At 46.1% G+C, this 12,454-nt stretch overlaps 2 protein-coding genes across 5 annotated transcripts in view; both read left to right on the top strand.

Moving 5' to 3' along the window:
* immp2l (inner mitochondrial membrane peptidase subunit 2) overlaps positions 1–2,116 on the top strand; it is a 79,137-nt gene extending 77,021 nt beyond the window's left edge. For all 4 annotated transcript variants that reach the window (XM_061077350.1, XM_061077351.1, XM_061077352.1 and 1 more), the window contains exon 6: positions 1,513–2,116. In XM_061077350.1, the coding sequence (XP_060933333.1) occupies positions 1,513–1,638 (126 nt within the window). In that variant the 3' untranslated portion in view covers positions 1,639–2,116. The remainder of the gene's footprint in view (positions 1–1,512) is intronic.
* Positions 2,117–9,744: 7,628 nt separating this feature from the next.
* On the top strand, positions 9,745–11,888 carry pdcd2l (programmed cell death 2-like). Its single transcript, XM_061077361.1, has 3 exons — positions 9,745–10,198; positions 10,331–10,349; positions 11,055–11,888. The coding sequence occupies exons 1-3, from the start codon at positions 9,752–9,754 to the stop codon at positions 11,648–11,650; spliced, it is 1,062 nt and encodes a 353-aa protein (XP_060933344.1). The 5' UTR covers positions 9,745–9,751; the 3' UTR covers positions 11,651–11,888.
* Positions 11,889–12,454: the final 566 nt, after the last annotated feature.

Genomic DNA, 12,454 nt, shown 5'->3' with positions numbered 1-12,454 from the left:
ATCACATCATTTCTTTACTACTGCTCCTCCGTCCTTCTGCTTCTGTTTATGGGAGAAAACGTCACGTCACACCGAGCACATGAGTTTCATATCAGCACCAGATATTGTCGTCAGGGGAGACGTGTCTGAAACCTCGAATCGTCTCATTTGAATAATAGATTCTGTTGGAATGTGTCAGTGAAACACAGCAGCCTCGGGTCGATCGGAGGAACCAGACACAGTCACTGTAAACTCTAAACTCTTCTCCTCTCTGGCTTCTTCTTTATCGTTGAAAAAACTTTCCTGAGCAACTCTAAAGTTTAAATAAATGCAATGTGGAGGAAGAGTGGAAGCAATAAACCGACAGGAGGAGGTTTGGTGTCAGTGGATCTCCGGCTGCGGGAGGAACGGCCCATTAAAGCACTGGAAGGTGCAATAAATAGGATTTTTACTGAGCCCAAAGCAGGAAATGACCTCAATACATCTGGAGCGAGCTGATGGAGCTGATGATCGATACCAGTGAGTCAGACGGCTGCTGGGATCTGTGCCTCCTTCAGATTCACACCTGGTCATGTGGGAGAGAACACAGGGAGGAAGGAACTGAAGAGAGGAACCGAAGAACAAGACAAAGACCAAACCAGGAAAACGAGAAAATTACTAAACAGAGAACTGTAATGGATTTAAGGAACTAGATCTATAGGGAAAATGAAGAATCAACCGTGGAAGCGTGTTGAGAACCAGAGAACCAAAGGAAAAAGAGAAAAGAAGGAACTGAAAGCCACAGGAACTCTGGAGAACTTCATGTGTCCCTCTCTCTTCCTCACGGGGGCGAGGTGTGGAATTCAGCAGCAGCACCATGATGGTAGAGAAGGTTTGACAAGGAACTGAAGAACAAAGAGGAATCCAAGAAACTAAAGAACCAAAGAAATCAGACGAGTTCCAAAGCCACTGGAAGAGGAACCAATGAGCCGTGAAGAAAGGTTCTATCAAGAGTTCCACTAAACCAAAGAAGTGTTTTAAAACCTGAGGAGAGGAGAGAAGAGAGAGATCGAGTCTCACTCTGTTCACAGTGTTTACATCTGGTTCTTGTCTCTTTTCCCTGATCCGGTTCAGACCTCTGGGGGAGCAATTCAAATCCAATCTGATTAGATCTTTTTTAATGTGATGGAGAACAAACCACTGAACGGCTCCTCGACTGCAGCCAAATGAATATTAATCTGCTTCTTCATTACTTCATGTTATTAAAGTGGATCTGGACGACAGGAGTCAGAGAAGCTCTCGATCTCCAGCCGTCTGCCGTCGATGTCTCAGTTTGAACCAGAGTTTTACATTTGAAATCCTCCCTAATAATCATGTATCCAGACACAGTGAAGCTTCTCATCATTCACAGTAAATGAGCTCATCACTTTAAACCTAAAACTCAACGAACTCAGAACTCCAGGCTCCATGTGTTTTGTTTTAGTAGAACCTGATAGAATCTGTAGCAGGTACAAACTGACCCTGGACGTGTTCTCATGTGGTTGTATCTTCTAGGTTTCGGTCGGGCTGCTCCACGGCCGAGCTTCTCACATCATCTGGCCTCCACAGCGCTGGCAGGAGATCAAACCGTCCCTCCCCCCGAACCGAGGCCCGCTGGACACTGAGGAAGACGAGGGATGAAGACACACACGTGGTTGAACTCGTCTGTTCGGATCTGTTGAAGCAGACAAACGTCTGAATAACTTCATATTCAGGAGGAAACAGATTCTCTGGATTATTGAGAGAAGTTAATTTTCTGGATTTCTCATAGACTTGATCCTGTGACATTTACAGATTTATTTTTTGAAGTCACATCGAAGTCGGATCCAGAGCTGGAAAGATTATTTGATTAATTGATTCACAGGAAATCATCTGAAAGATCTGCTGTTTCAAGGATGAATTAATGGATGAATTTAAATAATCTCTGTTTTATATCACTGAATTTTTCTTATTATTTGGTTCCTGGTTGAATAAAACAAGAGATTTGACATTTAATAAAACAAAATGTGAATTGATTCATTTAGGAATGGAATGATTTAGCAGGTGAATCTATATTTAGCTGCAGCTCATTTCTGATGAAGAAAGAATATTCCTTCTGTTTCATGTTCCTGTTTCAAATAAATGAGAACTATACAGTCTGATGATTTTAATAAAGTTCAATCCTGTTTCATTTGACAGAATTCAATGTGTTTCCAGAATGTACTGAAACTGCATGTTCCTTATCTTGAATATCTCATTTATCATTTATTAACCAGCATCTCTGTCTCAACCCAATTAGCCTCAGTCAGTTACCTTTACCCCAAGGGCTTCTGGGAAATGGTGTTCAACGAACCAGCTCTCTGCTCTTTTTAAACATCACGTTTATATATTACTAAAAACTGATCGAGAACGTGTTTATGTTTACAATAAACATATGACACCTCCACAACCAGTCATATAAATCCTATCACCAATTCAGTCCTCCTAACATATCTGATTGTTCTAATTAAGATCCATGATGGTGAAAATTGTGAAAAACGTTTTGACTCACAATGTTAAAGTGCAAAGAAACTCCTGGCTCCGCCCCCTGACCCCTGACCCGTCTCATGAACCGTCCCTCCAGGTTTGTCCTTCTGGTCTCGGCTCAGAGACGAACACGTCCTTCAGGTTCTCTGAACACGTGATGAGACAGAAGCTGCAGCTGCTTCCTCTCAAACGTCTGATTTGCATAAATCTAATTGAAGCAGCACTTGAGGAACGTTCAGCCAAATGGAGCTCAGTGGATTCTGTGGGTTCTGTGGATTCTGAGCAGCTGTGCGGCGGCGTCACGGGACCCGCGAGGCCCAAGTGAGGCTAAACGCAGGTGGAGTGAACCCCCCCCGCTGAGCAGCCGGCTCACAGCTGCACGAAGAATCACTCAAATGTGCATTTCTGTGCCAATTCAATCTGATGTTTCCTGTCAGAGGCTGAAGGACGAGTGTGAAGTGAGAGCAGCTGCAGTGAAGATGAGATCCTGTTCAGGTGGAAGTGGAATCCTCTGCTGGTGCTGAAGCTCCTGTTTGCTCTTCTCCTGCCTCTTTACATCTTGTGTTTACCTTATTTACAGAACACTGAAAAGACTCTCGTCGTTTCTGTGTGTGTCTCTGAGCTCCTGTTTCCGTGCCAACCAGCGGCCGCAGCTGCTAGGATACGGGCGTCTGTGGGTCGCCACGGCAACGGGAGCGAAACCACAGGTTCCTGCTCTTAAATCATCTCCTCTGTTTGTACATGAAATCATAGATCAATTATATGAATAACAGAAATGAGTCCTAGCCACTCGTCGCTCTGATGATGAAACAGACGCTTTCACAATGAAAAGAACATTTGTGACTTTTTCCATCTAATCAAAATTAAATAGATTTATTAAAAGTGTAAATGATCAAAGAGCAGGAAGCAGCTCATGTCGTCACCTTTCTGAGAGTTAACGTAGTCGAAGGTTTCTCGGACCTGAACATTAAAAACATCAAACTGTTTTATTGGCTCTATATTAATCCTGGGACATGTTGGACTCTTGGTTTCTCAGGGACGGACGGAGCTTTGACATGAGACAGGCGAGTCGTGCTGCTGTAGGTTTGGTTTGAAAAGATGATTCAGCCTCTGAACTGGGACACAACTCATGGTGGAGACACAGGTCTTGAATATTTCCTCCCAGAATGCACCTTGGGAGTTTTAGATTAATATTTGAAGCTACTCGAGGGCTCGTGAGTTTCTGTCCCACAGGAGACACAGCGTCGGACGACTATCGGTTTCATTCTATAACAAAGATTTTCTTTTGGAAGGTAAATGAATACCTGTATTATTTATTTGTATGTTTCCTGGTTCTCAGATGAGGTTTGATCCAGTGACTCTCAGGTTGTCCCGTCCCGTCGGTTCGATTCCCTCAGTGACGCAGCAGATGTCTGAGCAGTGACATCAGCAGTTTTCATTAGCGTGTTAATGACAACACATAATTGCTTCGCACTTAAAACGTTGTTAGAAACAAAAGCAGCTTAACAAACCATCAGCGAGGACAAAGAGACGATTTCCTCTCTGCACTGATTACAGAGCATCGTTCAGCATGACTCAGCAGATTACAGAGCATCGTTCAGCATGACTCAGCAGATTACAGAGCATCGTTCAGCATGACTCAGCAGATTACAGACGATTCTGAACTAAACCTCCAGATGAGCAGGATCAGTTCACCAGCTCTCAAACTTCAGAGTTGTTTAACAATCAAAGTTTAATATCTCTTAAGTTTTACTTGCTTCTTTATGAACCTTCTTCTCTCATCTGACTCTTCTTCAGTCTCAGATTTCTTATTATCTTGACGGATTGAACTGGATGAATCGTCTGTTTCCACATTAAGATCTTTGAACTTTGACTGACGATGGGAAAGTTCTGGAGGAACATCAGGGCCGAGCACAAGAAGAGGAACGAAGGACAATCCTGCTTCTTGCCACAATGTCACTGAGATCCACCATGAGCTTAAAGCTCCAGTGAGTCTTATTCAGCTGAAAGGATCTGAAATTTAATATAAATAATCCTGGTGGTGTTTAACTTGTGTTTCATCTGCTCAGTAAAGTTTCTCCAAACTTCATAAGCAGCTGAAACTTCAACCTGACGATGAGAAACATGGAGTTAAAACCTAAATGCTTTTATTCGACCTGACAGAAATCCTTTGGATGTGTTGAAGAAGCTAAATCAAGAATCTGCCGCTCATCATCAGCATCACAAACATTTTCACCAGAATACGTTTTGTTTTAAATAATTCTAATTCTAATCATTAAAATTGAAATCATTCAAACTCATGAACTCAAACTGTTTGACAACACTTTCATTTATTTACGAAAGATCAACATTTTACATATACAAATAAAATGATTTCATAAAAAATATTTTATTACGAATAACTTATTTTGGTTTTATCATTTCCCTTTTCTTATATAAATACAAGCATTAAACCCCTGAGAGGAAGCCTCACAGACGATGGAACCTGATGTGACTCGTTCTCTGTGTCACCAGGAGAATAAAAGAACAGGAAACAGTCATCAGACATTCTTATGAACTAGAGGAAGGTTAGAAATATCTTATTTAAACAAATAGAAAACAATATCCAGACTCTCTGATTCATAAATATATGAACTAAATGAAGTCATGAGATCCTGTGAGAACACTGTGATGGTTTGAAACCGCTCTGCTCAGAGGCTGAAGTCACATGTTGCTGCTCCTTGTTGCAGGTTCACAGGGGCGGAGCCAAGGAGCCTGATGTTTGATCGATGTACATGATACTTCTTGTTGAGGAAAAGAGTCGGACACAGAGTTCAGAGCATGATATCTGGGAGTGGGCGTGGCTTGATGCTTCCTGACTGAACTGAAGGGACTTGGAGGCGTGAGCTCCGCTCAGTGACGACTCCGCCCTCTTATAGAGACAAATATCCGAGATTATGAGAATCAAGTTATAATTTTAGGAAAATAAAGAAGAAAATTGTTTTTATATTTTCATTCATGCTTCGAATCTTAGATGTGTAACCTTCTGGCTCCTGTCGTCTGTGACAGTGACCTTTGACCTTCATGCTCGCTGCAGCAGCTCCTGTCGCTCCTTCTCCTCCTCCTTCTCCTCCTCCTTCTCCTCCTCCTTCTCCTCCTCCTTCACGTCCTCCTCTGGAATCTGTGTCTCCACCGCCTCCTCCTCTTCGTCCTCTTCGTCCTCGTCCTCCAGGCTCTCACGCTCGTCGTCCTGCTCCGACTCGCCGCTGCCGTCGTCCTCAGGGGGAGGAGTCACCTGGATGAGCGGGTGCTACATAACCTAATCTACACAGACTTGTCAGAGAACATGTTGATATTGATATTTGATACTCAGCTCTAGTTTGTGAAGCAAATGACTAACTGACCTGCGGCAGGACGGCGGCCTGGACGCGTCCCTCCAGGATGTCGTCCGTGGTGACCTCCAGTGATCCAGGGATCTCCAGGTCTCGCAGGACGAGCTGGACGGGAACATGAGGGAACATCTCCTGGATCTGCTGACCCTGAGAGAGAGAGAGAGAGAGAGAGACCTGAGCTCAATCCTCTGCTGTAACTCTACCATCGCTCCTGAGCACTGACCATGGCGTTGATCTGAGACGGCGTGGTCAATGAGAGGCCCAGGAAGTTGCTTGTGGCCATGAGCTCCAGAGAGAACCTGAGCAGCCAGCTGGAGAGACGAGACCCTGGGGACGAGGAGCAGAGAAGACGTCAAACTAAGATGGTTTCTGATCAGTTTGATTGGAATCTGTTATTTGATGATATAAAACAGGCTAAGATGCCATAATTGACAGCTGACTCCTGATTGGTCCTGCCTGTGTATGGGCGGGACCTTGACACCACGTATATAAAAATCCTTATTTTACCGTCAAAGTGAAAGAAGTGGTTGAGCTGGTGGAGGTGCGGCCGGGCGTCGCCTCCGGCTGCAGACGCCATGTTGTCTGGGACGTCCTCTCTGGTCTCTACAGGAGCTCCGCCTCCTTCGCCGATGTCCAGGGTCATCCGACACGTTGGACACGATGTGTCCTGCTGCAGCCACGAACACACACACGAGCTGAGGACACACAACCATCAGTCTGCATCTTTCACTACGTGTGAGGGACTCATGTTGGAGAGAGAATCACCGTTAACAGATTCTCTGCTGGAATTTATTCTGTCTCATTTAAACTCATCATGTTGCCTAATGGTCTTTATTCATTAATTAGTCAATCCCGTCATTATAATGTTTCCCTGTAGCTTTCAGCTCTGTTAACCAACTAATGTACCTTCAGATCATAACGACCACGTTTCCCAGAGCACATGAAGGCAGCTGCAAACTCAGTCGTGGTACGACACCATTCTTCTTGTCCACTGATATTTATCAATCAGAATTGATGCTGATGATCAAACAATCACCGACTCTCCACATCTGTTAAAGTCTCATGGAGCTCAAAGTTCGGTTCAGTCTTTGTTTCAGGCGACAGATCATCTGCAGCTGTTTAGAGACGTTGCTGGTTGTGTCAACGTCTCTAAACTTCTTCATCCTCGTCTTCCTCCTCACAATAAAACCATCAGGACGTGAACTGACCGGTGGAAGAGGTGAGGTCATCACGTCCCAGCAGATGGTTCAGTCACAGGAAACCTGAGAGGGAGAAAACACAACCTGAGTCAATGAGATATTGATCTTCTTCTAACCCTAACTTCTTCTGCTGTTATTTCACTCCAACCGAGCGTGTTCCTTTACGACCTATCGACCTGATGTAGGGTCTACTACCACACTGACTCTGACCTGGTCTCCATGTGGCGCAGCACCAGCAGGTAGGTGAGGTGGCGTTGGATTCTCTCCTGAAGCTCCTGAAGCTCCTGAGCGAGGGAGCAGAGCTGTGTGATTTTGACCAGACTCGCCAGAGACAACCAGATGTTACTGAAGATCTGAGAGACACAAACAACAACAAGGACTTTACATACGAGAACAAGACTGAAGGGGGATGGAGGAAACGTTAAACTCACAAACTTGATAATGAAACACAACTTCACTCATTATTCTGTTGTTTCTTTGTTCTGATTAAAATAAAAATTAAAAGTACTGCAACATTAAAATGTATTTTATTTTATGGTGGTGATGATGTGTCTCCCTGTGATTCCAACCCGCTGACCAGCATGTGGATGTGATGCAGCAGGTCCAGGCCCAGTGAGAGCAGCTCCACCAGCAGGTCGCTGGAGGTCACGTAGGAGAACAAGTCCTCCTACGTGACCTCCTGCAGGTCGCTGGAGGTCACGTAGGAGAACAAGTCCTCCTACGTGACCTCCTGCAGGTCGCTGGAGGTCACGTAGGAGAACAAGTCCTCCTACGTGACCTCCTGCAGGTCGCTGGAGGTCACGTAGGAGAACAAGTCCTCCTACGTGACCTCCTGCGACCTGCAGGAGGTCACGTAGGAGGACTTGTTCTCCTGGTTCACGTCCCACAGGTGGGAGGAGCTGCAGGAACAGAAGAGACAAACAGACGCTCATGAAGCCGCGTGTCTGGAACACAAACAGGAAGCAGAACTCGGCTGTTTAGGTGACCCACCGAAACATGACGTGTGCCGTCCTGACCGTCACCAGCACTGGACCACCAGAGAGAAGATGGTGTTAGACTGACTCAGATCTGCTCCACTAGGCAGGTTTCTGAGAATCAAACCTCTGACGCTGCCTGGACATAATGGTTTCAGGATTTAATCTGTTTTAAAAACGATATTCAGGCTTCAAACATTCAAACTCAGCAACGAGAACAGTGACATCTGCTGGTTTGTACATGTCACTGCAGCCTGCACCTTCTTATCAGAGCAGTTTCACATCAGACTCGGCTGCAGGACTCTGGGATATGACTAAAGAATTAAACTCATTATAATACTATAATAACTATAATCAGATGATCACCCTGGAGCAGGTGGAAATGTTTCCATTCTTTTTTCTTTACTTTTATCTCTTCCCGTGTGAAAAGTCAGATTTATTACTAGAAAGCTTTAAATGTTGAGCATCTAAAATATAAAGATAGAATGTAAAACGCTTTATTATTTTTAGACAAACAATTTAAAAGTAACAAAAAAAATAAGAGCGTCGATAATAACAACATTCTCCGTTTTATATATTTTCTTATGTCTCAAACTGTAAAGTATTAAATCTATAAAAATGACATCCTGTTCAATTTAGTTTTCAAAATAAAGTTGTTACCTCGATAAACGCGGGTAACATTGCCTCTTAGGGGTGTGTGGGGGGGGGTGTTTACTTAAGGAGTTTTATATCAAAGTTTATTTAAACAAAAAATGTGAATAAATGTTGTAACTGAAACAAAACCACGTTTGTTAGTAATTTATACTTTACAGGTGAAAGTGACAAAAGCGGAAATTGCCACACAGCTAAGTTACTTCCGGTAGGAACTTTTCTCTGTCGCTCTGTCAAACTTTTAAAAACAAAATATATTTGTATTATTTTATTAGCTCATTACATGTATATAAAGTAGTTTAACGGAATAACACGTGTTGTATAAATGTTATGAACCAGATTTAGTTTATCTCTACAGACAGACCCGGACCTGTTAGGGTGTGGGACCCAGACGCATAGATATAAACACTAGATGTCTCGGCCGCGTTGCCGGCCAACGGAGATGAACGTCACCACATGGCGGCCATCTTGCTGAGGGCAGCTCGCTCACCCATAACATTGTGTTGTAGTGGTGCGTACTTTTTAAATTACCATAACTTGCTAAATTTTCAACCGATTTTTAAACTGTTTGGTTTGTTATAAACGTCAGAGATGTAGATATGACACTGCATACTTATGAATAATTATGTTCTTTTTCTAAACAATTTAATAAATTATGCAGTGTCATAACTACATCTCTGACGTTTATAACAAACCAAACAGTTTGAAAATCGGTTGAAAATTGAGCAAGTTATGGTTATTTACCACTACCAACACAATGTTATGGGTGAGAGAGCAACCTCTGGCAAGATGGCCGCCATGTACGGACGTCCGGCTCCGTCGAACGAGACATCTAGTCTTTATATATATCTCTGGTGTGGGACCCGGACCTGTTTGGCTGTGGGACCCGTACCTGTTTGGCTGTGGGACCCGGACCTGTTTGGCTGCGGGACCCGGACCTGTTTGGCTGCGGGACCCGGACCTGTTTGGCTGCGGGACCCGGACCTGTTTGGCTGTGGGACCCGGACCTGTTTGGACCCGGACCTGTTTGGCTGTGGGACCCGGACCGGACTCGATGGCGGCTCCGGACGGGACTCTGGTGGGAGTGTGTGACTCGGAGCTGGACCCGGACCGACACCGGTCCTCGTACCTCACCAACAAGGTGGGGGGGCAGCCGGACTGGTTTCCGGGTGTGTGTCCCCCGTGTCCCCGCTGTTCCCGCTGCGGAGCCCCGCTGAGCCACGTGGTGCAGGTGTACTGCCCCCTGGCGGCCTCCCCGTACCACCGGAGCCTGCACCTGTTCGCCTGCCCGGGGCCCGGGTGCAGCCGCGGGTCCCAGGGCTGGAGGGTCCTCCGGTCCCAGGGTCTGGAGGACCAGGGGCCGCAGGGGGGGACCAGCCGGCCCGACCCGGCCAAGGAGGCTCCTCGGCCGGCCACTGACTGGTGTGACACCGCTGATGACTGGGGCCTGGAGGAGGAGGAGGGCTGGGGAGGAGGTGTGAAGAAGGAGCAGGAGGAGGAGGTGATGAAGGAGCAGGTTCAGGAGGAGGAGGAGGTGATGAAGGAGGAGGTTCAGGAGGAGGAGGAGGTGATGAAGGAGCAGCAGGAGGAGGAGGAGGAGGAGGAGGAGGTGATGAAGGAGGAGGACCAGGAGGAGGCAGCAGCTCCTGAAGGTAAAGTTCATCTGTGAGTTTATCACATGTTTCATAAGTATCTTGATTTCACTGTAGATCGTGAACAGGATCTGAAAACCTGGTGTGAAGATGTGTTTTGATTCAGAGAAGAACTTGTGTTTTTGATTTCTCAGAGGATCTGATTCTTCAGGAGTTTGATGTTTATGATTCAGAGTAAATATGTAAAATATGTTCAGATCCATAACAATCAGGTTTAAACACGGTTCCATCAGGAGACCGATGAAACTGATAAACTTGTTATAATTATGATACAACTTTATATCTGTCGCAGTGATCAAGGTCACAAAGTGCATTACAAAGTAAATGGGTATAAAACAATAAGTGAGATAACATAATATAAAATATGAATGGCAGCTCCGTCTCTGCTGCTAATTCAATATAAAGTGTGAAGATGGAAATAGACTTTTAATAACATCTCAGTTTTTCTATCACCTTATTTTCAAAATCTTTTTTTAACTTGTAAAGTGAGCTTCTTGTTTTCAGTTCCTCATTTCAACCTTCCACAGATACACGTGTTTTTAACTTTTGTTTTTCTTAAACCTAAATGTTCCCATGAGTTCCTATTCGCTCTAGATTCAAACGGCTGGAGGAACGTGAGTCAGCGGTGAAGGTCGGATGAAGGTCGTTCACTTCCTGTCATTCACTTCCTGTCGTTCACTTCCTGTCGTGTTTCCTTCCTCTCAGCAGGAAGTCCGTCTCTCAGCAGCCGCCTCCAGGAGCTCCGCCTGGCAGAATCACACGGTGACCTCCTGGTCTTCCGCTCGTTCTTCATCAGCGTGGTGCAGGAGTCGGACCTGTGGGGCGAGGAAGACGAGCTGGAGCACGCTCAGGAGCTGCTGAGGGAGTACGAGGGGAGAGAGGGCGTGGCGGTGAGGACGCTGGAGGAGGGCGGCGGCGGCGGCGAGGAGAAGTACGAGAAGTCCCGAGCCAGACACGGAGACGCCTTCTTCTCCAGGTTCATGAAGAGGATCTCGCTGTGTCCTCAGCAGATCCTACGCTACTGCCGCGGCGGGAGGACGCTCTTCATCTCCGAGCCGCCGCCCCACGTGGCGCGGCTGGTGTCGGCGTGCGGCTCCTGCGGAGGACCCAGGGCCTTCGAGCTGCAGCTGATGCCGGCGCTGGTCAGTCTGCTGCAGAGGACGCAGGGCGGCGTGGAGCTGGAGTTCGGGACGGTCCTGGTGTTCACGTGTGTGAGCAGCTGCTGGACGCCGGGATCAGGATCCGCTGTGGAGGAGTTCTGCTTCGTCCAGACCGACCCGGACCAGCAGCTGTTCAACTGAGACACAGCTGGACTGATCCTCACTGTGGGGGCGTGGTCACAGGCATCACAGCCCGCCCATATCTGACGTGATGAGACGTGAAACATTCAGGCAGAGACGCAACCAGAACCTGAAGTCTGGTTTATATTTAAATAAATGAACAGATTTGGTTTCAGACGAGTGATGATCGTTTGATTTCTGGGTCCATGTTTCCCAGATGACACCAAGTTTTCCAAAATTTTGTGGGTGGAGGTTGTGAAGTGTTACGACCCCTCCCCCTGAGGTCAGGGGGAGGGAAGTGGTACGATCCCTCCCCCTGACCTCAAGTAACTTTAAGTACAAATACTCAAGTAAAGTTTCTGAAACTGTACTTAAACACTGAGAAACTTTATCAACCTGAAACCGGAAGCTTGGTGAGAGTGAGTCTGATGTGTGAGTGAGAACCAGAGGAAGTTTCCTCCTTCTCTCCCTGAGCGTCTGTTCTCTGGGACTCTGCTGAGTGGGTTCCCCCCCCCCCTGGTGAGAAGAACTGACTGAGAGTCACAAGCAGCTGCAGCTGAAGAGTGAAGCTGAACTGAGATCAGTTAGAAACACTCTGAAGTTATTAACAACCAGAGATTATCTCCAAGATTCAGCAGGAAACTGTGAAACATGAAGAATCTGAGCAGTTTGGTGGATTTGTTCCAGCTCTTCAGCTTCAGGAAGCAGAGGATCATGGGTAATATCCAGTGTTTAGAGACCAACAGAGGAAAATCGCCACATGTGGCTGCAGGGGGCGCTCTCAGCTTCTCTGCAGCAGAACCTGCTCTGACCTTTGACCTCCTT

The sequence above is a fragment of the Limanda limanda genome, chromosome 8 (genome assembly GCF_963576545.1).
Source record: "Limanda limanda chromosome 8, fLimLim1.1, whole genome shotgun sequence".
Taxonomy (NCBI): Eukaryota; Metazoa; Chordata; class Actinopteri; order Pleuronectiformes; family Pleuronectidae; genus Limanda; species Limanda limanda.
The sequence above is the reverse complement of the archived record's forward strand: the minus strand, read 5'-3'. Positions and strand labels throughout refer to the sequence as shown.